We start from the raw sequence: 23,984 nt of genomic DNA, 5'->3' as shown, positions 1-23,984 counted from the left end.
ATGAGGTCCATTGTGTGGTGTGATCTTTGCATCATTTTTTGGCCCCAATATACCAATGTTCTCTTCTGAAACAAAACCCTAACATTGGAGACCCTCTCTGTTTCCTTGCCTTTTTGGTTTCTGGTCCCTGGGAGCCTTCCTAGCATAACTCAATAGATGCAAACTAAGTTAATCACCAAAGACAGGACAGATAAAGGAAGCATTCCTCTTTGGTGTGAATTAGGTCTTGCTCATCAGCACACCTCATGTGCCGGACACTGTTGGTTCATAGATGCACACACACCCCAGGTATGGCCAGGGAGTCTCAGTTCCGACACTCGGTTCTGGAAAGAGACATTCTTTATAATTAGGAAGGTGAGCTATGGGAATATGAGTCTGGGTTATCACAGAGATCTGTCTGAGAAGAGGCAGAGAGAGAATCTCTGTGTTCTGTTGATGCCATTTGAGAATAAATACAGCTGTGCCCGAAGCCCTTTAGGACACCGAGACTTGCAGTTTGAAGCATCTTGACCTCTTGGATGACAGATAGATAACAGGGCCATTGACAAATAAAGTACAGGTCCCTCAACCTCACACAGTTAAGGGGAACACTCAAAGGATGGGAAATTGGTAAATATCCTGATGGACCCCCAAGGTTCTACAGGACTCTTTTGTGCTGATTTGCTATGCAGCAATTTGGTAGCAGACGTGAACTATTACATGCCTACACACACATACCCTCAGCAACACACATAAACACAAAGTGCAAACACACATGCACACACATCTCTCTCACACAGGGCAAATGGAAGCTGTCTAGCCCTCTATGTTCTTCCCATCAGTCATGTTAGATCTCCAGACCCTGCCACTCCTGGTTGCTGCTTGAGGAAAGTAGGTGTCAGGTCCAAAAAAAAAAAAAAAAAAAAACCTCCATCTCCCCAATTCTGGTGGTTAGACAAAAGTCAGTCCCCCTCTACCAAAAGGAGCCATTTTCCTTATCACTGGCAGAAGGGACAAATGGCTACCTATGGTGCCTACTAACACACCAAAGTCCATGTCGGCCTCTAGCTCCCTCAGTATCACAAGTACCTGCTGGCATCCTGGCTCTTCTCAGATCTTTTCATCTCTTTCATTTCCTGAATTTCTCCAGTTCATGGGCTCTATGTGCATGAAACCCTGGGTCTATATGGCCCAGCATTGTATAAACTGGGCAAGGCAGTATGATGTGGGAGTCCACTCTTTGTGCTGTGATTACCATTAATGAATAAAGAAACTGCCTTGACCTGTAGATAGGGCAAAACTTAGGTGGGCAGAGAAAACTAAATGAAATGCTGGGAGGAGAAAGGCAGAGTCATGGAGATGCCATGGAGCCGCCAGAGTCAGACATGCTGAATCTTGGCCAGTAAGCTACTGCCACGTGGCAATATACAAATTAATAAAAATGGGTTAAATTAAGATGTAAGAGCTAGCCAATAAAAAGCCAGAGCTAATGGGCCAAGCAGTGATTTAATTAATACAGTTTCTGTGTGATTATTTTGTTTCTGGGCAGCTGGGACGAACAAGCAGCCGCCCCCTGCAACAATAGTACACATCTGCAATCCCAGCCCTGCAGAGCTAAGGCATAACGTTCAGAGTTTGTCCTATAGAGTCCTTGGCTCTATTGTGAGGCCAGCCTGAGTTACATGAGACCCTGTTGAGGCTAGGAAAGGAGGGGAGGGGGAGAAGACAAGAGAGAAAAGCAAAGGACAAAAGAAGGGCAAGGAAAAAAAAAATAAAATAACCCTCCTGTGATGGAAAATTGTACATACTAGGCACAGGTCCCCTGACCATGACAGGCTAAGCACAGGTCCCCTGACCGTGACAAGTTGAACTCCAGCCCCACTGCTCAGCTGCCCAGGGAGTCCAGAGTAAGGTTGTCAGTGTCTTCTGTGATGGTCTAGAGTTTGACCACCATGCAGACTATTCCCTCAGCCTCAGACAGAATCCACAGGGCCCTGTGTAAATGAGTGGCCGTGGCTGCATGCTGCGTGGACAACGCAGACAGCTGGCTATGGCTTGCTACTGCCTGTGTGAACCTGTGGCCTTTAGTTTGCTAGAGACCTCAGCACTCCACAGTGCCCGGCTTGCTCCCTTGTTTATAACACTGTGCAGACCTGCATGGATGCTGTTTGATTTGAACTTGCAAGGCCTGTATCACCTATCAGTGGGCTGGGTCCTTTGACTCTATCAGAATTCACAAATAAGTGAGGAGTGGCTCTTCTGGTGTTGGCAGACGTGGACCCTTGTGTGTCAAAGGCTTATGGGTGGGGCTGGCTGACCTAGAGGCTTGCAACTCCTGATAACTAGGGGCTCATGGTCCAGGCTCTAGTGCCAGAGACTTACAGATCCAGGTGCTCAAGTTAGAGACTGATCGATCTGGCTTTGGATTGCCACGGTCCAGTAATTCACAGCTTGTGGAATTCTTGGTTCTTTGCAGCAGCAGTTAGCAGCAGTCAGGGTCAACTAGTGTCACAGGTCCCTCGCCTCAGTGATTGAAATAAAATTGACACCACAAAGGAACTACTAATACTCTCACTGAGGAAATATTAGTATCTTAGGGTTGCTATTGCTATGATGTTTCATGACCAAAAGCAGCATGGGGAGGAAAGGGTTTATTTGGATCACACTTCCTCATCGTACATTGCTCCTCACTGAAGGAAGTCAGGACAGGAACTCAAACAGGGCAGGGTCCTGGAGGCAGGAGCAGATGCAGAGGCCATGGAAGGGTGCTGCTTACTGACTTGCTCTACATGGCTTGCTCAATCTGCTTTCTTATAGAACCCAGGACCACCAGGTCAGAGATAACACTACCCACAGAGGACTGGGCTCTCCCATATCAATCACTAATTAAGAAAATACCCTACAGGCTTGCCTACAGCCTAGTCTTATGGAGACATTTCTCAATTGAGGTTCCTCCTCGTAGATGACTCTAGCCTGTGTCAAGGGTACATAAATTTAGCCAGTATAATTAGGTTACACGAGGTAGACTTAGCTAAGGGAGCATATTTTCAGTGTAATTGCAAGAAAAATCATGTATCAATGGGCTTGTTAGAAATAGTTTTGTGCCATAATAGAAATTTATGCTCACTGAGAAACACTTCTGTTAAGGCTGCACTTGGAAAGCAGAAGCAGGAAAATCCCTGGGTTTGAGGCCACACTAGTCTATAGAGTGAGTTCCAGGACAGCCAGGGCTACACAGAGAAACCCTGCCTTGAAAAACAAACAAACAAAAAATGTTTGTTCACTAAGGTTGTTGCAGTTCAGTTCAGCCCATTCCCATAGCAAAGAAGACAGCCTGATTTACTACCATTAGGCCCATTCTCATATCAAAGAACATTCCTCTGAGAGCTCACATCTCATACCAGGACAGCCTCCACTAATCCCCCATCTGCTATCAAGTCCAGGTTCTCTTATGGGAAACATATTTGAATGGTTAACACTGATGCACTTATGAAATAACTCTGGCATCTTGTTTAAACTGTTAGAAGTGTAGCTTGAGGCCAGGGCTTGAAAGAGATTTAAGGATGACAGTGTACGTGAAATGTATCATTTTTCTCTTTGGGGTTGGCTTCCTTTTGTATGTTAGCCAGAATCAGTCAAGTACTACGATTAAAGGTTTTTTCCTTAGTGTTGTTATTAAAGGGTTTTTCCTTTATTAATCTCTAAGTGTTCGGCAGGACTGCTCCCCAGGAAAGCACATTTATTCTATAACACCAGGTGTCAGGGCACACAGATTCCCATAGTAGCTGTGGCTACTGGGGCCTCAGGTGTCAACCCCTTGCTCTTACAGGGAGTAGCGTTAGTTTGGAACTTTGGATCCTGAGCCCCTTTGTCCTTAGAACTTGGTAGCTCCCAGGAACTCTTCCACAGACAAGACCATAGTTCCTTAACTTAGCTTTTCATACCTTCTCTCTATTTTCATTGGCCTTGTCATCTCTCCTGCCTCTTTCTCACTGTTAGTTTCCAGGCTAGCCTCGGACTTGGGATCTTCCTGCCTCTGACTCTTTCAGCAAATCCTACTGGTATGTACCACCACATCTGAGTCACGGCACCAATGTTATGGTTACAGCATGAGTTGGAACCCTGGCAGATTCCATGGTGGGTGAGGACCATGGACAGGAGGTGAATACACCATGCAGGCAGAGTTTGAGTGTGGAGTTTAGTGAGATAAAGGGAATGGAGAAGGAAAGAGAGAATGGGAGAGAAAAAGAGAGAGAAAATAGAAAGAAGAGAGACAGAGAGAGATAGAAAGCTGCCTCCTCAGAGAAATGGCAGAAAGGAGGAGAGCAGGAGTAGGCAGGGATTGTCTCTTAAAGGGACAGGGTACTGTCTGCCATGCACAGAGGCATGGCGCAGGGCGTGATACACTGTACCAGATTCCCAAGGAGCAGGGCCAAGGTGTGCCTGGATCCTAACCCACCACCTCTGGGATTCTGAATTCCTGAGGAAGGACTCCTCATCCCTCTCTGAGGGAGAATAAGGATATCTAGGTTCTGCCTGCCGCAGTCATTGCAGGATGACTGGAGCAATGCCTGCTGGGACGGGAGTCCTGGCTTCAGCCACAGTAATTCTCAAGGTTGCTCATCCTCAGAGTGATCACAAGGCTTTCAAACCAGTGCCTTCAGGGCCATCCAGTCACTTGCTAGAGAAGTGATTGCTCAGTTGATGGCTCCCCTGCCAGGCTTTAAGGTATGAGGAAAGGGTCAGTCTGCTGCCACTCACAGACCTGAATGACTCTGCTCTGAGCAGTTTTACTTATTTACAGAAAAAAAAAAGCATGAGAGGGTGCTTATAATAAAAACTTAAAGAAATGCCATATCCAAATTAATAGTCTCTACAGCTTTGCACAGTATTTAAGAATGTTTACTGGTGCCTTGTTCCTGCCTCAGAGCCCAAGGGAACATAGTCCCTCTGCCTGCCTCATTTTACCTATGTTCTTGCTATGGGCTGACTCCAGGACATCTCCTAAATGGGCTACTTAGATGAGTACAAGGAAGGCCATTCACGTGGAAGCTTCACCCCAGTCCCTGGCATCCATATACCCAAAGAGTCTGGGATGTTTGGATTAAAGCTTCACCCCAGTCCCTGGCATCCATATACCCAAAGAGTCTGGGATGTTTGGATTAAAGCTTCACCCCAGTCCCTGGCATCCATATATCCAAAGAGTCTGGGATATTTGGGTTAAAGCTTCACCCCAGTCCCTAGCATCCATATACCCGAAGAGTCTGGGATGTTCTGGTGGAAGCTCCATCCCAAGCCTCCTCCCCCATCTCTCTCCAAACCCTGCTGCCTCTCAAAAAGTCTGCCAAGTGATAACCCCTCCCCAGAGATGCTCAAGACCACTCCCACAGAGTACTTAAACCTGCCCCCCAGAGAACAGAGGCAGGGTTTTCCAGTCTTCCTTTCCTGTCTCCTCTCTGGGGACCGTTGGTTTGATTTGGTCCGATTTGGACTGCTGTATCAGCGGAGAGACTCATGGGGCACAGAAACTTTTCAAGGCCACAGTCCTCATCAGCATTGGTCGTGACCAGGGCAGAGTCCTGGGCTTTTACTCTGAACCATATGATGCTGGAGTAAAGAAGAAAATAGAAGAGAGTTTTGTTTGTTTGGTTTTTTTTTTTTTTAGGTGTGAGGACTGAGCCCAGGGCCTTGAGCTTGGTAGATAAAACCCCCAATCCTCAAAAGAGAGTTTTTAGAAGTTCCTGTTCCCAAGGTTTCATCCTAGTAGGGAGACACAATAAATCATAGATCTGTAGTGTGCTTGAGGTCAAGGAGTCTTAGGAAGGCAAATAGGCCCCATCCCCTGGCTGTGTGTGTACACAATCTGGACCACACTTCCTCCTTTCGGGTGAGGCTCTCCTTTTATCGATCAAGGTAATGAATAGTGATGGAATATGTACCAGCTATTTATTGTTCTGGAACAAATTGCTACAAACCTAATGATTTAAAGCAAAATTAATCTCCTTATGGTGTATGCACCTGTCAAAGGTTGAGATCAAGGAGGATTTGCCAGTCAGGCAGGGTTGGGGGAAGAGACCTGAGCACACTGTGATCTTGGCTGAGGTTCAGTTCTTCACAGGCAGCTGATCTAAGGCCCTCAGTTCCCCACGGGCTAGGGCCTGGAGGCATCGGCACTGTGACTCAGTAGAGCCTTGCCCTCAGTGGGGGGGGGGGGGCTTCCACAGGGCATCTCACACTGGGCAAGTGGCTTTGTCAGAGCAGTGGCTAAGTGACCTAGAGTAAGGCTGACACTGCCAACTTTTGTAATCAGATTGTAAATGGCAGTTTGGCATCTTCTGTTTTTTAGAAACCTAGGACTTGACTACTGGCAGGGAAGCCAGAGAAGTGGATGGCTCTGGTACACAAATACCAAGGGGTAGGGACCATTCCGGTGTGTTTGAAAGGAGCTTCTTCCTTGAGGGGATCAAATGAAGAAGGAGACCTCCGTTTTCTGTGTCAGGCAGGCACACATCTCCACAGCAAGCATGAGTCACAAAGACCAAAAACATCTAGGCCATTCCAGTTTCTCAGGAATGGAACAACACTTACTGAACTGGCCAGTGACAGCTCCACAGAGGAAGGAAGAGCTGCCATATGGGACTGGCCAAGAGGAAGTGCGTGCAGAACGGTGGTATGGTAGGATGGTTGGCAGGGCTGCATCAGGAGCTCTGTTTCCCAGAAACTCCTTGTGGTTGGAATCCCAAATGCCCCCAACACACACACACACACACACACACACACACACACACACACACCACAAGCTCACATCTGAATGTCCAACTTGCCGGCCGTTTTGAGGGCTGTGGAGACTTGAGGTGAGGCCTGCTGTTGGAAGTAGTTTGCTAGGGGCCTTTGAAGTCATTCCCAGCACTCATTCTGGCCCAGAGCTCTCCACTTCCTGTCTGTCATGATCGGAGGTGTCTCTGACATGGGTTTCTACCAGCATGAACTCCACCATATGTTTCGAACTATGATGAACTGAAATCCCCCTAAACCATGAGCCAAACTAACCTGTTCTCTCATAGGTCAATTCTGTTGGTTGATTTGTCCAGGGCAGTGCCAAAGTACCTAGGCTTACTTAAGCAAGTGCACCATCTCCCTTGGCCTCAATTTTCTTGTCTCCAAAATGGGAATCGATTGGAGTAGTTCCTACCTCCTTAGGTTGTGGCGGGGTTAACAGGGAGGCAAAACACCAACAATGTTAAGTAATTTTCAAAAGTAATTTTACTCAATGGTTTCAGTTTTCAGTCCAGTTATTATTGCTGTATAATTTGATCTAAAACTTTGCAGCTTAACCAACCATTTCTTCCTTTCTTTTGAATTTTTCAAGACAGGGTTTCTTGGTATAGCCTTAGCTGTCCTGGAACTAATACTGTAAACCAGGCTGACCTCAAACTCAGAGATCTGCCTGCCTCTGGCTCCAGAGTGCTAGGATTAAAGACATGCACTGCCACCACCCAGCTAGTCAATTATTTCTTATACTTGAGCATGGGATTTGGGGCTCTTGAATCCAGTTTGTCACCGCTTCATGGTATCTAAGACGTGGTCTGGTCAGGACTCCTGGGGGCTGGGGTCATCTCACAGAGACTGACTGGGAGACGAGCAGAAGCTATGACTGTATATTGAGGTCATCTTCAGGCCACTTTGGTTAGTGTGGGCTTCCTCACAGCATGGCTGACAGCGGGCCTTTGTTAGCTGTGTGAGAGTCTCCCTACGTGGCCTGAGTTGCCCTCGAACTCACGGACCTCTTAATTCAGCTTCCCAGTGAGTGTGTGCCACTATGCCCCGTTAGTCAGACCCACCCGGAGGCTTAGCATCCCGGCGTCCCAGCCTCAGCCCAGTAGTCTCATAGCTTGCTACTCCGGGAAATCTCCTGTATACATACACCAGGGAGAGCGTGAAGAACTTGGGACCATGTTTTCAAACTGCCCTCACCGCCATTCCTCTCAGACCGTAAAAGGCCCTGCCCCAGAAGGTCTTGTCGACATCATCTCTTTGCAAGATATTTGTCTGTGTCCGTGACACGTGGGCCTACTTGGAGAAAGTACATACGTCTACTAGGGAGGCTGAGCTAGTGTGAACACATGAGTGTGGAAGACTGCGTGTGAGCATGGGAGGCTGCGAAAGGCTGTGCTCCCTTGTGTGCTGAGCCCGCATGTGGTCTTGGAGTGAGAACTAGTGACATTGTCCCCAGCCTAGGTGCAGGGCCAGCCACCCCCTGACTCCATATGGGTGCCCAAAGTCATACAGCGACAAACAGAACCCTTGATCTCCCTTCCCAGCCTCACGACACTCCCGTTCCAGTGTCTAAGTCCTTACCAGATGTCCTCTGGTTTGCCCGCTTGTCTCCATCCCAACTGCTGCCTGGGCGCAAAGAGCTCATCTCTCCTGCCAGCTGTCCAGCTCCCACCCTTGCTCCTGTACCCATAAGTTGGAATAGAACTCCTCCTTCCCGGACTGGGATATACTCAGGGGTAGAGCACTTGCCTAGCAAAGCACCCTCCCCCATATTCGTGGCCCTGCCCACTGTCTGGGCTTGTCTTTCCCTGGCCCATCGACCACTCTCCACTTGACCTCTCTGAACTCATAGGTTCCGGATTCCCAGCCTTCACTTGAGATGCTTCTTTGTTCCCCACTGGCTCCTTTGCTGTCCCCTGGGCCTGGTCCATCAGGCCCCAGCTGAAGTTTCTCCTCCTTAGACCGACCCAGCTGTCCCCAACTGCCTGGCCCAGCGCCCAGTCTAGTGTTGTGCCGCCCTTCCTGATGCAGCCGGCCCTTCTGACTTCTGTAACTCATTTTCTTCTGCCGTTGGAAAGAAAGCTCTTAAGGAACAAGGAGCGAGTCTGCCTTGTTCCCTGGGCCACCCCAAGTCTAGGCTAGTGCTCCTGTGGCTTGCTGGTGCCCAGACCTCCACGAAAAGTGAACGGTGCTAAATGCCTGGGATTTCAGAGGTGTAGTGTGTGTGTGTGTGTGTGTGTGTGTGTGTGTGTGTACACATGGGAGAGGCCTGACACAGGATGTGTGTGTGTGTATATACACATGGGAGAGGCCTGACACGGGGGGTGTGTTGTGTGTGTACTTGGGAGAGGCCTGACTCAGAGTGTGTGTGAGTGTGTGTGTGTGTGTGTGTGTGTGTGTGTGTACACTGGGAAGGCCAGGGAAGGGTGGGCCACAGTGACTGCGGAAACTATTTGTAGAGTGACAATTCCTCCCAGAAAAACTTGAAGTAAGTTCCCTTGTAGGGCAGCCACAGAATTTGCTGTCGCGGGGCGGTCCCAGACTACCCTCTGTCCCGCCCCCCAGACTCAAGCTGGCCAACGTGGCGGCGGTGGGAGGGCTCAGGCCCCAGCCCTGGGGAAAGTTCGTCGCCACCGCTACAGCAGGTATTTGACCAGGACGTGCCGGCAGCCTGCGCTGCTCGCTAGCTATGGGTAAGTCGCCAAGGAGCCTAGAAGCTCCGGGCTGGGAGAACTGCAGGCCTGGGCCTCCACCCGCCCGCACCCCCCATCCCGACTTCCCCGACCCAGTGTAGGAAAGGGCGCCCCTCCCCATGTCAATCCGCCTTCCCGGGGAGTGGCCTGGCCTCAGGGAGCCCCCAGGAGTCCCAATGAGATGATTCTGCAGACAGGGCTTGGGATGGTTTTGCATTCAGGGTCGCTTTGGGGTGCTGAGGTTCCCCGGGGGCTCTGCAGACAACTCTGGGGAGACTACAGCTCTGCAGACTGGGCCATATGCCCAGGAGCCAAGCCAGCCAGCAGGTTGCTAAGCACCCAAGTGCTGGGTACTACCCTAGGTCAGGACATTGACAGGCAAGGATTAGCCAGAACTCCTGTGCTGGGTTCAACTCCAGTGAGAGGAGAGGGATCATGTCTTTGCCACAGCAGGAGCCCAAGATTTCTGTTAACTTTTCTGAGTTCAGAAACTCAAAGCCATAGTCAGTCCCTCGTTCTTCAATGGATATATAGTTCAGGACACACACACACACACACACACACACACACACACACACACACACAGGCTGGGACACACAGTAAACAAGGGAGACTGTGCTCTCGGTCTTGGAGGTAAGGAATTGCGGGTAGTGAATGAGATGCTGTGTTACATACAGGGCTCCGGAGGCCTGGTGATGTGTTCCTTGGGTTGCAAAGTGAGCCAAGGCAGACCCAAAACCTTACCCAGAGGTGGGTTTTGCTGAGACATGGGGGAAGAACTTCCAGGTGGCAGGAATGCACAGTGGGGTCCAAGTCAGGGAACTCGGGATAAGTGGAGGCGCAGACTATTCAGGGCTCCGAGGGCTGTAAGGAGAAGTTTGGATGTTATTCCAAATGACAGGGGAAGCTGGAGATTTTAAGTTGCAGGTAGTAAATGGGGTACCTGGAACTGTCTGTTAAAACCCTACCAAGGCTGTCCAGTGGAGAGTCATAGGAGCTGACACTGGTTGTGATATAACTAGTGTCTCGTTTGCAGATAATGAGGTTCAGAAAGGTCCATTCTCTGACAGCCATGCCAGAGAATAAATATCCTCATTCTAGAAGGGAGGAGCAGGAGATTCGCAAGGAAAAACTGGGCCAAAGCAAGACTCAAACCCAGGAAGGTAATTAGTAGTTCCTGGAGATCCAGGTCTGGCATCTGGGACTCACGGTGTCACCATGGGAGCTTCCACGGGCTTGAGCAGCCTTGTCTCCATCAACTGAGAGACTAACGGCCACAGGCCTCTGTCTGAGCGGGCTCCCTTGTGGTTTTCCTTGGTGTATGGTTCACAGTTTTGGTACCTCTAACTTCCTGGGGTTTCCAAACCAATGTTCTGTCATCAGCTCCAGGGGCAGCAGGGTCCTCTGGGATCCACTGCAGTGGCCTCAGGCCAGCTGATTGTGGTGATATAAACCCCCGAGGAAACCACTTCCTAGGTGGCTCTGGGCCAGCATGGTACCCCCAAAGGCTCTCGGTACCCCCAAGGAAAGCCGTTTAAGTTCTAGCTTTGTTGATTCCATGGCTGGGACTTGGTGGATTTCTGAGATGCCCACAAAGTCTCCTACCTATCGTCCCAGTACAGTGTGCTTGGCCTGTTTTTTAATGGTGTGACTCTCTTCAGAGACCTTGTCTTCCTCAGCTCCAGCTTTACACAGGCTTCTCAGACTGGGCTGCTCTGCTCTCGCTCCCAACTCCTCACTGTAAACCTAGCAAAAAAGCAGCTAGCAACAGCTGTGTCATAGCCTGAATGCTGGGCTACCTTGACATTCCTGTAACAGCCAGCTTGATATTGTTAAAAATCACTTCCAAACAACTCTCTCTCTCTCTCTCTCTCTCTCTCTCTCTCTCTCTCTCTCTCTCTGTGTGTGTGTGTGTGTGTGTGTGTGTGTGTGTGTAGAGAGAGAGCAAGAGAGAGAGAGAGAGAGAGGTGATGTGTGTGTGTGTGCGCACACGTACGTAGAGGAGTAGGAAGAGGCGTATAGGAACATATGTGCCACACTGTGCATATAGAAGTCAGAGAACAAACAGCCTTTGGTAGTTGGTTCTCTTTCCACCTTGTTGAGGCGGGGGTCTTCCTGGTTATTTTTGTTACACCATGAGCTCTGGGATAGCTGCCCCCAAGCCTCTGGGTGATTCTACTGCCTCTGCCTCCCACCTTTCCAGAGGAATGCTGGGATTACAGATGTGACAACCACATCTGGCTTTCTGTAGGTTCTAGGACTCAAAACTCCAGTTGCCAGGCTTGTTCAGCAAGCGCTTTTACCTCCTGAGCCACCTCAGTGGGCCTAAAGTATGACTTTTAAATTTAGCTTCCCACAGAGCCTCAGGCTGTGAATAAATTGAGCATACATTCTTTGTTGGACTATAACAAATGGCCTCTAGTCCAATTCCAAATAGATCTTTTATTTCTGTCTTAAGCCTCACAGGCCTGGCCATCCCTGTCTGCATTCCTGCTAGTGCTCTGGTCTTCTGAGTTTCTCCTGGACACAAGCATTAAGCCCTGATAACAGCATTCTTGGGAATCTCTAGTCCACAACTCTAAACTCTTGCAAAACCCTCCCACCAGCCGGTTCCGTAGGTTTAAGAACCATGTAGGCAGGTATGGCCACAGCAACAATCCCACTTCTGGTACCAATTTCCTGTATTAGTTACTTTCTATAAGTGCAACCCAAATACTCAAGAGAGTAACTTGAAAATAGGCAAGGCTTATTTTTACTTCACATGAGTGTTCAGTCCATGGTTTCTTGGTGTTAGCATGGAGGCACACCTTGGCCCTGTACCTTGGGAACCTGGCACAGTGCATCATGCTCTGTGCCCTGCATCACGCCTGCATGCATGATAGACAGTACCCTGTCTCTTTAAGAAACAAACCCCACCTACTCCCGGCTCTCTTCCAGCTGTTCTTGCCACCACCAACCCCCCCTGCCCCCCCTCGCTTTCTCTCTCTCTCCCTCTGTCTCTCTGACTCTGTCTCCCTAGTCCCTCTAGTCCCTCCCCTCTACCCTTCTCTCAATAAACTCTGCACTCAAACTCTGCCTGCATGGTGCATGGTGTATCTCTCTCTCCTGCTCGTGGTCATCACCCACCATGGGACCTGCCATGGTCCCCACTCGTGCCATAGTCTTAATACTTGGTCCACTGCTTAAAGGCAGGATAATGTGGTGGTGGAAGCGCATGGCGGTAGGGGATAATGGCATGGTTGTGGAAGCATGGTGGGAAGCGCCCTTTTCCCTTTGTGGTGGAATGGAAGCAGAGTGTAGAGAAGAGAGAGGGAAGTAGGGACTTCCTTCCTCCAAAAAGGTCCCACATCCTAATGTTTCCAGAAACTTCCCAAATAACACCGTCAGCTGGGGCTCAAGTCCCCCAACAACGTGAGGTTTTTGTGGGGCCAATTCACGTATAGCCATGACAGTCATCTCACGTAGTTTGACAGAACCTCTGAGAGTGAGCTCCAGGACCAAGGGAGGGGAGGACAGTGGAGGCAGGCGGGGATCTTTAGATGCTTCCCTCATCAGGAGCAGGGAGGATGAGTGGCAGGACGGTGGGGGCAGGGATGAGGAAGGGGGTGGAAATCAGGATCCTCGTGAACGTTTGCCTCTGCATCAAAGTTGTCTGACAGTGGGGGAGAGGCAGGAGTGAGAGAACAAAGTCCTGTCACGCAAGCTGTTGTTAACCAGGAGTGCCGACCACTGGCTTTGGCTTTTTCTGGTCGTGAGTTTATTTCCACAGAGGTAATTCCCAAACACACCTCATTTAGTTGTGGTAAGACACAAATGAGTTATTAAGCTTGGTGATCAAAGCCGTGCCGGGACCAGAGACTGCTCTCGGTAAATCTGGCTATCACATCACCAGTGTGTGGGGGCGGGAGTGACAGATGCAGCTGGCTGCTTCTAGATGCTTCCAGAAATATCTATGTTTAAATGTACGAATTCAACGTAAGAATGACCTGGACAGCTTCAGTGCCAATGTGGCAGTTCCCAAACACATGAGTTAGTAAGATTATTATTAGTCATAATAGAAGGGGGGACATCAAAATAGCAACCCCAAACTTAATCCATTTGTGAAAAACATGCTTGGCAAGGAAAAGCAGTGTGGCGAGCTTGACTCTTAGGCTGAACTGGAAGGCATCCAGTTCTAACTGGCTCAGGGTTCTGAAGGTGGGGTGTCCCTGCCCGGCTAAAGGTAGAAACTTACTGACCTTGGGGATGTGAGCTGAGGGTGAGGGAGGTCATAGCTGACAAGCTGAGGGTGGGCGAGTGTTGGAGGGGACTGCTTGTTCGTCCCAGCCACCCAGAACCAAAATAATCACACAGAAAACATATTAATTTAACCATATTAATTTAACCCATTTCTATTAATCTGTGCATCACCACGAGGCTGTGGCTTACCAGCTAAAGTTCCAGTGTCTGTCTCTGGCGGAGCTACATGGTTTCTCTCTGACTCTGTTTCCTTTCTCCCAGCATTCAGTTTAGTTGACCACGCCTCGCTCTATTTCCCATATAGCTTGCTATAGGCCCAAAGCAGTTACTTTATTAACCAATGATATTCACAGCATACAGAGGGGAATCCCGCATCAGGGGAGATCATGGCTGACAAACACTGGGCCGCTGCTCTCTGTTTTCCTCCAGTGTGTCTGTTCACAGTCCCTTTTATGATCCCTGATGTTTGTGTTTCCATCTCATTTTCTTTCTCACCCTGTTCAAGCCCTCCAGGCTTAGTGGCCAGCAATCCTGAAATCTCCCATCCCATACCACTTGATTAACCTCTCCTTTAAATTCATGAATTCCATCTGTTCCTTGGAGCTGTTTTCTTGCGATTCTTCCTGGTTTCCTTACTTGAAGAAGAGATTTATTGTCATGTTATTCTGGAATTTCTGATAAAAATTGTCCCACACCATGGGCATGTGGCCCTTCTGTTCCCTGTAGATGGCTATTTTATCGTAGTCCTTCCTGCTAGTCTTTTGTGTTTGAGACAGGGTCTTGCTGTATAGACCACGCTGGCTTCAAACTTGCTGAACTCCTACTCTTTCTGCCTTAACCTATGGCCTGCTGGGCTCACGTCCTGCTTAATGTCTCATAGAAACATACAGTTTCATGATTTTTTTTTTTTTTGTGAGACAGGGTTTTGCTGTGTAACTCCGGTTGTCTTGGAATTCACTCCGTAGACCAGGCTAGCCTCGAACTTACAGAGATCTGCCTGACTCTGCCTCTCGAGTGCTGGGACTAAAAGCATGTGCCACTTTGACCAGGCTTAGTTTCATACTTAAGGAGGGAGGTAACGGGTCAGATATGTACCCCAACAGCTACCAACTGATCTTCTTGTCCTTCAGCAGTGTTGAGGCTGGAACCCAGGGCTCCATCCACTTAGGTAAGCACTCTACCGCTGAGCTGCACTCCTGGCCCCACACACTGCTTTCTAGAGTCCTTTGTCATTCAGACATTCTCTACTGAAGCTGGGCCAAGTAGCATGAACTTATAGTCTCAACTATTCGGAAGGCCAAGACAGAGTGATCTCTTGAGCACAGAAGTTTGAGGCCAGCCTGAGCAATTTGAGAGTCCTCAGAGAGGGGAAGAGACTGGTCTAGTGTCACACAGTTGGTGAGCTATACAATAGAATCTTCTCTTCTGACTATCTAACATATTGTCTTGTCCTCATTGCTATGTATATTAAAGCATCTTTGCATTCCCCTTTAGTTCCCCCAACTTAAAAGAAAAGAAAAGAGTAACTGTGCAGTGGTGGTGCACTCCTTTAGTCCCAGCACTCGGGAGGCAGAGGCAGGTGGAGCTCTGTGATTTCAAGACCAGCCTGGTCTACAGAGTGAGTTCCAGGACAGCTGTTACACAGAGAAACCCTGTCTTAAAAAAAACCAAAAAGAAGTAACTAGACGTTGAGACGACTCCATCCACTTCACTCAGCAACTCCATAAAGCATTGAAATCAATTGTTTAAAAATTAGACCAACAATTACCTCACTCCCTGTGTAAGGCCTGTCCCCTAAGAATGAGAGTCTTCATGTCCTAGTGACCCTCATTAGCTGGCCATTGTCAGCCTCTCCCACCTCGTCTCCTATCACTCACCCTTGCTAGACTCCAGCCTCTCCACCCTTGCGGATAAGCCCAGAGCTCTAAAGCTCTCCCACCCCACCTTAGCTCCACCCCTTACTGTGGCCCTGAGAACATGGTTTTGTAACCTCTCTGTTCTGCTTGGATGATGCTGATGATGGTAGAGCACTGCTGTGAATGCAAGCACAGCTTTGACAACAGTCTGGTCCTAAGTAAGGGAGGGAGGGAGAGAGGACAGACAACTGTCTGGGTGGATGGTGGGTGAGTGGGTAGATGGATGAGTGGGTGGGTGGATGATGTGTGTGTGTGTGTGTGTGTGTGTGTGTGTGTGTGTGTGGGTGGGTGGGTGAGTGGACGTTTGGATGGGTGGGCAGGTGTGTGGGTGCGTGGATGGATGGATGGATGGATGGGTGGTTAGATGGGTGGGTGGGTGGATGGATAGACAAATGGATAGGTATAAATTATAGATAGATATATGAGTTGATGGAGAAAAAGAAAGGAAGGAGAGTAAGGGAAGGGAAGTAATTGACTGACTGGAGATAGATAGATAGATAGATAGATAGATAGATAGATAGATAGATGGAGGGTGGGTGGGTGTGGCCTCAGAGACAGGCAGAGTAAATATATGTCTGCCTGGATGATTAGAGGGATGGAAGGATAAATGGATGTCTCAATGGAAGGGAGGAAAGAAAGATAGAAGGAGGGAGGAAGGGAGGGAGGGAGGGAGACAGGTGGTTGGGCAGTAGACAGCTGCGTAGATGGAGGATTGATAGACAGAAGGGAGGGAGGGATACACAGACCCTCTGGTGAGAGTCAGTCCGAGCCCTACCCGGTCACTTTTGTTTTCCAGGCCATCGCCCACCTGTCCTGCTCTGTGCCTCTGTGTCTCTGCTGGGTGGCCTGACCTTTGGCTATGAACTGGCTGTCATATCTGGTGCCCTGCTACCACTGCAGCTGGACTTCGGGCTGAGTTGCCTGGAACAGGAGCTCCTGGTGGGCAGTCTGCTCTTGGGCGCGCTCCTCGCTTCCCTGTTCGGGGGCTTCCTCATTGACTGCTATGGCAGGAAACGAACCATCCTGGGGAGCAATGTGGTGCTGCTGGCTGGCAGCCTGATTCTGGGTCTGGCCGGCTCCCTCTCCTGGTTACTCCTGGGCCGCTCGTCCGTTGGCTTTGCCATCTCGCTGTCTTCCATGGCTTGCTGTATCTATGTCTCAGAGCTGGTGGGACCGCGGCAGCGGGGTGTTCTGGTGTCTCTCTATGAAGTCGGCATTACTGTGGGCATTCTGTTCTCTTATGCCCTCAACTATGTCCTGGCTGGCATCCCTTGGGGCTGGAGGCACATGTTTGGCTGGGCGGCTGCACCTGCCCTCCTGCAGTCGCTCGGCCTCCTTTTCCTCCCTGCTGGTGCACAGGGCTCAGCGGTCCACCAAGACCTCATCCCGCTCCAGGGAGGGGAGGCCAGCAAACCAGGCCTGAAGAAGCCACGATACACCTTTCTGGACCTCTTCAAGACCCGGGCCAGCATGCGGAGCCGGACCGTAGTGGGGCTGGGACTGGTGCTATTCCAGCAGCTGACAGGCCAGCCCAATGTGCTGTATTACGCCTCGACCATCTTCCGCTCTGTCGGCTTCCGTGGAGGCTCCTCAGCTGTGCTGGCTTCTGTGGGGCTTGGTACTGTGAAGGTGGCTGCCACCCTGACTGCCACGGGGCTGGTGGACCGTGCGGGCCGTAGAGCCCTTCTACTTTCTGGATGTGCTCTTATGGCCTTGTCTGTCAGTGGCATAGGCCTGGTCAGCTTTGCTGTGCCTCTGGACTCAGGCCCCGGTTGCCTGGCCGTATCCAATGCCAGTAGGCAGATGGACCTGCCTCAAAGCTCGGGTCTGCTTAAGGGTTCATCTCCATCACCAGTGCTACGCACCAGTGGGGACCAAAGACAACCAGTCCTGCCAGTCACTGAGAGAATCAAGCCCCATCCAGTCACCACAGTGACTCTGGGACCAGCTCTGAATGCTGCCTCCCCAGTTCCCCCAGGTCCCATCTTGGAGCACACTCTGCTATGCTGGTCTGCGCTAATCTGCATGATGGTCTACGTGAGTGCCTTCTCCTTTGGATTTGGACCAGGTAGGAGGTAAATCCAGAGGAGGTAAATCCATTTAGTGGGCCTTATTCATCTATGGATGCATGTGCATTAGCAGTGGACAACTGAGGCTTGGGGGTTCCTTGTTTATACCAAAGGGTTCCTCCAGGGCTGAAACCTAAGCTTCCCGCCCCCATCACCAAATTTTAAACTTCAGGTCTCCTTCAATCTTGGATCTATCCCTGAGTGGCTGCATCAGAAGAGCTTTATCTGAGAGGAATCAGATAAAAACCAGACATACCAGTTCACCTAGGACGCTTCTTCTGTTGGCCCTGAATGTCTTGTGTCCCAGGAACCCGAGAGTGCGGCCACTCGTGGGATTCTTGCAGGGGTGTGGGGATGTGCGGCTGGGAGAATCTGGGACCGAGATTGTGACACAGGGCTCAGCTAACGAGGACAGGAGCTAGCCTGTCCAGTTCATGAGTGTCCAGAAACTCTCTTGCTCTCGCCCCAGTGACCTGGCTGGTCCTCAGTGAGATTTACCCAGTGGAGATTCGAGGGAGAGCCTTCGCCTTCTGCAGCAGCTTCAACTGGGCGGCCAACCTCTTTATCAGCCTCTCCTTCCTCGACCTCATTGGTGAGTACTCTGGCCTCGTCCTGGGCCACGTCCGTCTGGACCTAGGGACAGTTTTCACCAGAGCTAAAGTTCCCAAATTTGCTGGGTCACAGTGTCATGAAACCTGATGCAGCCCAGCTTGTGAACCCGAAGGAAATATTCCATCTCAAACCACCTAAGTGTGTGGGGTGGGAGGCTTCACACAGCCAGTCGTGAGCTTCCCTACTTCAGAGACTGTCCTTCACTCTTTCTTAACTCTGCTGATCACCCAGAGTCTTTTTTTTTTTCTTATTCAAGGTTTCTCTGTGTTGCTTTGTTGCCTGCCCTGGAACTAGCTCTTGTAGACCAGGCTGCCCTCAAACTCACAGAGATTCTCCTGCCTCTGTCTCCCGAGTGCTGGGATTAAAGGCCTGCGCCTCCACCACCCGACTACCCAGGGTCTTTGTTCACAAACATTCCTGCCTCGTGGTACAGAGGTGGCTACCAGCAGGCCTCTAGTACACCCCAAGTCCTGGACCTAGCCCTCATTGACCCAACAAGATCACTTGTCCCTCCCAGGGCCAATGGCCGGTGCTATTCTGATGCCCAGGGCTCCTTCACTCTGGGCAGTTTTTAGGATCGGGTTATTTTCTGCTCCCCCTGGTCAAGCATTTCCATGTCTAGCTCTGAGACTGTGGAACACTTTGGAGGAGCAGCTCTTCTGATGGTCTCCCAACCTTCTTTCTCCCTACTGCCCCTGTCTCCAGACATTTCTGTGTGTATGGGTGAACAAGACAAAAGGGGGAAGGAGGGGAGAGAGGAGGGACTCATGGTGAGTCCTGCCATATCCTCACCCCCATTGCAGAGATGAGAAAATGTTGTTCCTAAGTGCAGTCAGGTGTCAGAGGATGGAGCCAGGCCCTACAGACAGCCCATGGCAGATCCCGCTGCTCAGGGAAGCTGATGGGAGGGTGATGTTGGCTGGCAGAGAAAGGCACCCACACAGAACCTCACTTCCCCATCTACAGAGTCCCTGCAGTCAAGCCCCCTCTCCCTGTCATGGGCTGACGTTATCATCTCTAATGTGGTCCTTAGCCCTGGGCAGAGTCCTCCATTCTGGGTTGGAGCAGTGGCTCCTGTCTTCCTGTTCTCCTGGCTCAGGTCCAGTAAGCTGTAGGTCAGTTTGCAGAGTGCCCTTTTGTGGCCTTCTGGAGCAGAAGCTCTGGAGCCACCTTTGTCATGGTTGGCCCCTGCAGCTGGCTACATCTCCACCCAGGTGTTCTAACTGAGGGACTTTCCTCTCCATACATCTTGCCCTTACTGTGTTGGTGGCCTCAGCCTCAGGGACAGCCAGTGACTTGTCAGCCATTCTGCAAACCGGGCATCCCTGGCCCTTGCATGGGTGAACTATTGGGTTTATACCCTAGGACTTGTTGGCCGGCGTGGGCATCAAGAGCAGGGTGCTCAGCTCCTGGCCCACACTCCTGACATTGTATCCCAAGGTGCCATTGGCTTGGCCTGGACCTTCCTGATCTATGGGCTGACTGCTGTCCTTGGGCTGGCCTTCATCTATTTGCTTGTTCCTGAAACAAAAGGACAGTCACTGGCTGAGATAGAGCAGCAGTTTCAGATGAACAGGTATGTGGCGGATGGGGCTGGGGGCTAGGACGGTGCCTCCTAGCACCTCCAGGACCTCAGGCTCCTTCCTCTTCCTTTGGCCGGATTCTCCTATCTCCTCTTGCCTTGCTGCCATTGTCGCCAAGTCATTTTCCTTCAGCTACTATGTACCATCTGACAGCGGCTTTGCCTCGACCTCAAGGCTCAGCCCCTGGATGTGTGTGTGTGTGTGTGGTGAAGGGCTCAAACCCGGGCTTTGCATGTGTAACCAAGCATTCAACCCCTGAGCTGCCGTGTAGTCCACGCTAGCCTGGGGCTTGCTGCGGAGCTCAAGCCGACCTCATCCTTGCCAGTTTCTCGCCACCATGCCAGGCTCTCACAGGGAATTGGAAATTAATTACAAAACCACAGAGTATTGGAATCTTAAAAACCACCAAATCTTAGAGTCATGGACTTCGGTGTTTGTATTAAGTCCTTGCAGCTATGTCCCCGACAGGTACTGAGACTTTTGTGAATGCGGCAGAGGTCAAGTCTGGCCAGGTACTGTCCTCAATGAATTGCTGTTCAAGTTTGGAGGGGGCATAAATAAGCCAGCAGACCGCTGAAGGAGAGTGGCCTAACCTGATGGTATTTAATGAGAAGGGAAAGGAAGCCGCGTATCTTGCAGGAAGGCCAGATGGGCACGGAGAGGGACAGAGAGAGAGGATCAGGGGTTGTGGCTCAGTTAGAGCAAGGGCCTTTCTGAGTAGATGCAACTTCTGTTGATGAGGAGGGAGGCAGCCATGTAAAAATGGGGGAGAGGACATTCCTAGGTGGGGGATATTCCTAGGTCTTTGCTAATGCAAAGACCCTGAGGTGGCAAGGATCAAGAGATCCCCCCCCCAGCCCCACACACACCGTGGGACTGGAGGAGGGAAGGAGGGCCAGATCAGCCAGATGGAGTTAGATCACTTCCAGTATGGAGGCCACAAACAGGATTTCAGAATCTTAGCACCCTGGCAGAAATGAGGGGAGACAAACAACGGGGTGCTACGGCAATGAGAAAATGTCCTCACCTTTCTTGCGGTTGAGGTTTCTGACTGCCTGCTCTATTTCTGGGATGGCCTGAAGGGTTTTTTAAGTCACTGTAATGTTGAGCCAGCCTGCAGCTGAAAGAAATAGGTGGGGAATGGGGTTGGGTGAAGGGGGTCGGCTGACCTCCCAGAGCAGAATGCTGCTATGGGTGATGTGGGCGGGGTGTAGTTCCTTTAGCTAGGGTGTTGGTGTTTGAGCCGTTGCATGGAGGTGTACTGAGAATTCCCAAGGTACATGGTGACCCTGGTTGTGGTGAGGCGGGTGGGGTCCTGTGGCATTCAGTGGTTTTATTCTGGTGCCTGAAACAGTGGCGGCCGCACCCTGGTTATCAGTGATGTGGAGTTCAAGGGCAGCCAGTGAGGGAGCTGTTACCTGAGTGGGGAGAAGGCCAGTGGTTCAGAGCTGGGTGGAGAGGGAGTATGTTCTGGAGGAGGGGAGAACAGAGGCCCTGGCTGGCGTGATGGCCGTTGTGATGTTTGAAGAGTGGTACAAGCATCACACACATCCTCACAGGGACATGAAAGGGTCTGGCTTTGAGTTTAGAAAGGGCACAGTGACTGGATGGAGACACAGCCAGCTCGGAAGTACAGACTGGAGAACAGAGGTAGACCCGTTAGGAAGGGATCAGGAAGGGGTGGAAGAGGGTGGGGGCAGCGAGGTCCTTTGCTTACTGCCTGGGGAAAGCCTGCGGCTCTCTGATCATATGGTTTTCTTGGCAGGTTCCCTCTGCGCTTTGGTCACAGGCAGAACCCCAGCGGTATCCAGTACCACCTCCTGGAGGTATCCTCAGCATCCTGAGGGCCCAGTCTGCTTGGAAGGTGTTGGTATATTGGTTTCTGAAGTTCCAGCTCTCTGTCTGCTGGGGCCTGGAACTCATGAACCAAGTTTCCTTCCATAGTGACCCCTGCCCTAGTGGGGTCACTATGTCTCTTGCTGGGGTGAGAGATGAACCCCCAACTCTTCATTTTGGGTGTGAGATTCCAAGGACTAGCTGCAGGCATCAGGGTTCCCATGGAGTTGGCTTGACCGCATCGTTTGTAGTAACATTCTCTGTGGTCTCTTCATCAAGGGCTTCTCAGATGACCTGGGATGGAAGTGTCCCCGCTCACCAGCCCTGAACCAGCAGAGTCTGCAAGTCTCTGCCTTCGTTCTCCACTCGCCAGGATCTTAGTGATCAGGACCCTGTTTTGGTCACTCTCTTTCTCTTGTCCAGGATATTTATCAGACACTGGGACTCTGACTGCGGAGAGGCTGTTGCTAAAATGACTTTTAACCCTGGTCTCAGTTTTCCCCATATGTCCCACAGAAGCCTGGACTAGGCCTCTCCTAACTCTCAGACCAGGCATAAACACTCAGTGAGGGTCCTGTCATGTGGCCCTGGGACAGAAGCTTTGTTAGTAGGGAGTATACCTAGATTTGAGAGTGTAGCAGCCGGGAATGCAAGAGCTAGTCTCCAACATGTGACAAGTGCCAGGGTAGGACGGGGGACTTTAAAGGAAGAAAGAAAGAAGGGTATGGAAGGATTCACTGGTGTTGGTGATTATTACTTCTACTTTGGGTGCTATTGACTCCCCAAGACTCAATTTCTCCACCTGTAGAATGGGCAGAGTTGTGCCCTTCGGGATATATTAACTTACCCCATCTCCCTCAGGAGGATCTTCCGTGAGTCCTGCGGGCTTCTGCTCTCTGTGTTACGCAGGGCATCTCCTTTGGTGGCATTGTAAGGGGTCAGTCAGCTGGAGTTCAGCAAGTAGTTGAGGTCAGAGGTCGCATAAGGATATAAAAAAGACAGAGTTGGTTCCTGAACACTGGGTAGCTGGCCGCACTGGCAGTGTAAGCCACACCCTTCTGGTTTCCAAGCCTGGTTCAGTGACCTTGCTCTTTTTCTAGATATTTAATTTCTAGTCAGGGGCGTGCTGGATTCAACTTGTACTGGCTCCTCACAGTCGACTGCCACATGGTCAAGATTTCTGCAGACTGGTTGCTAAGCACTGCCATTATTTTTTTCAAAATGTTTTAATTTATAATAAACGGTTCGTGTAATCCTAATAGCCAATACTCAGACTTCATCTTCTCCAACCAGCAGAAGCTAGAGGATTGAGCATTCTAGGCCAGTCTGGCTTTAAACCTTGTCCAACTCAATAAATAGGTAAATAAAAAAGCCAAACCCGTGTTGCCACCTCCTAATTTCTCTGCCGCATTTCTCCCTCCTCCGGGCTTCTGGGTCATCCTCACGTGTGCCTGATGGAGACGGCAGAAGGTATCGCATGTTTGACTGATCCTGCATTCAGTGGTATTTTCACAGGAAATACCAGGCTGTGTCTTTGATTCCCAGAGGTGAGGGAACTCTGCAGAGCAGGGCGTGGTCTGTGGTTTGGCTGATTTTTCTGGAGATGAGAACTGTGGGGTCAGGGGGTAAGGTGCCGCCTGCGTGTAGTCGGGATATTGAAAACAGCACAGAAAGTGGGGTGTGTGTGAAAATCCTTCCACTCTGGGCAGGTCGGCAGACACTTGCTCGTGGCCTTGATGGAGGGCGGGTTCTGGTGTACGTCTGACCTTCGGAGATGTGTGTCCGTGCGTCCGTCGCCTAGCCCCAACTGCACACTGACTGTTTATGGAACACTCTGTAGACAAAAGGTTTTCCCACACAAATACATGCATTTTAAAATAAATTATTTTGGAAAAAGATGCACGTGGTGATTTATATTTCTGCACAAATGCGCATTTATTGTTTACCGTTCTCTGGAGGACCAGCCTCCAGCAACACAGAGCCCAAAGGGCATCCACAGAGTTGGCATATACTAAGGTTTTTCTATCTGAGCAGGTAAAGAAAAAAAAATGCTCATACACTCTCTCTGGATGGTTTCCGTCTTCATTCTTCTATATTCTTCATTCTGCGTTCTGTATTCTCTTTTTTCTTATTTCTATCCAGAAATGTCGCTTCTGTCTCTCTAGATATTTCCCTTCTAATTCTCTTGATGTTCTCCTCCTAATTCTCTCATTGTTGATACTCTCTATATATACTTTCCCTTTTAGCTTATACACCCCGGCAAAATCTTTCAGGCAATAT

At 50.2% G+C, this 23,984-nt stretch overlaps 1 protein-coding gene across 2 annotated transcripts; it reads left to right on the top strand.

Annotated features, from left to right (window-relative positions):
• Positions 1-9,209: 9,209 nt before the first annotated feature.
• On the top strand, positions 9,210-23,602 carry Slc2a10 (solute carrier family 2 member 10). Of its 2 annotated transcripts, XM_048441081.3 has the most exons (6): positions 9,210-9,449; positions 16,401-17,672; positions 18,143-18,265; positions 19,726-19,861; positions 21,634-21,694; positions 21,984-23,602. In XM_048441081.3, the coding sequence occupies exons 1-6, from the start codon at positions 9,446-9,448 to the stop codon at positions 22,083-22,085; spliced, it is 1,698 nt and encodes a 565-aa protein (XP_048297038.2). In that variant the 5' UTR covers positions 9,210-9,445; the 3' UTR covers positions 22,086-23,602. The 2 variants fall into 2 exon arrangements, with proteins under 2 accessions (XP_048297038.2, XP_048297040.2); XM_048441083.3 differs by having other exon boundaries at positions 9,211-9,449; positions 21,634-23,602.
• The last annotated feature ends 382 nt before the right edge of the window (positions 23,603-23,984 follow it).

This window comes from Myodes glareolus, chromosome 10 (assembly GCF_982192425.1).
Source record: "Myodes glareolus chromosome 10, mMyoGla1.1, whole genome shotgun sequence".
NCBI classification, from domain to species: domain Eukaryota; kingdom Metazoa; phylum Chordata; class Mammalia; order Rodentia; family Cricetidae; genus Myodes; species Myodes glareolus.
This window is presented reverse-complemented; position numbering and strand designations above follow the sequence as displayed.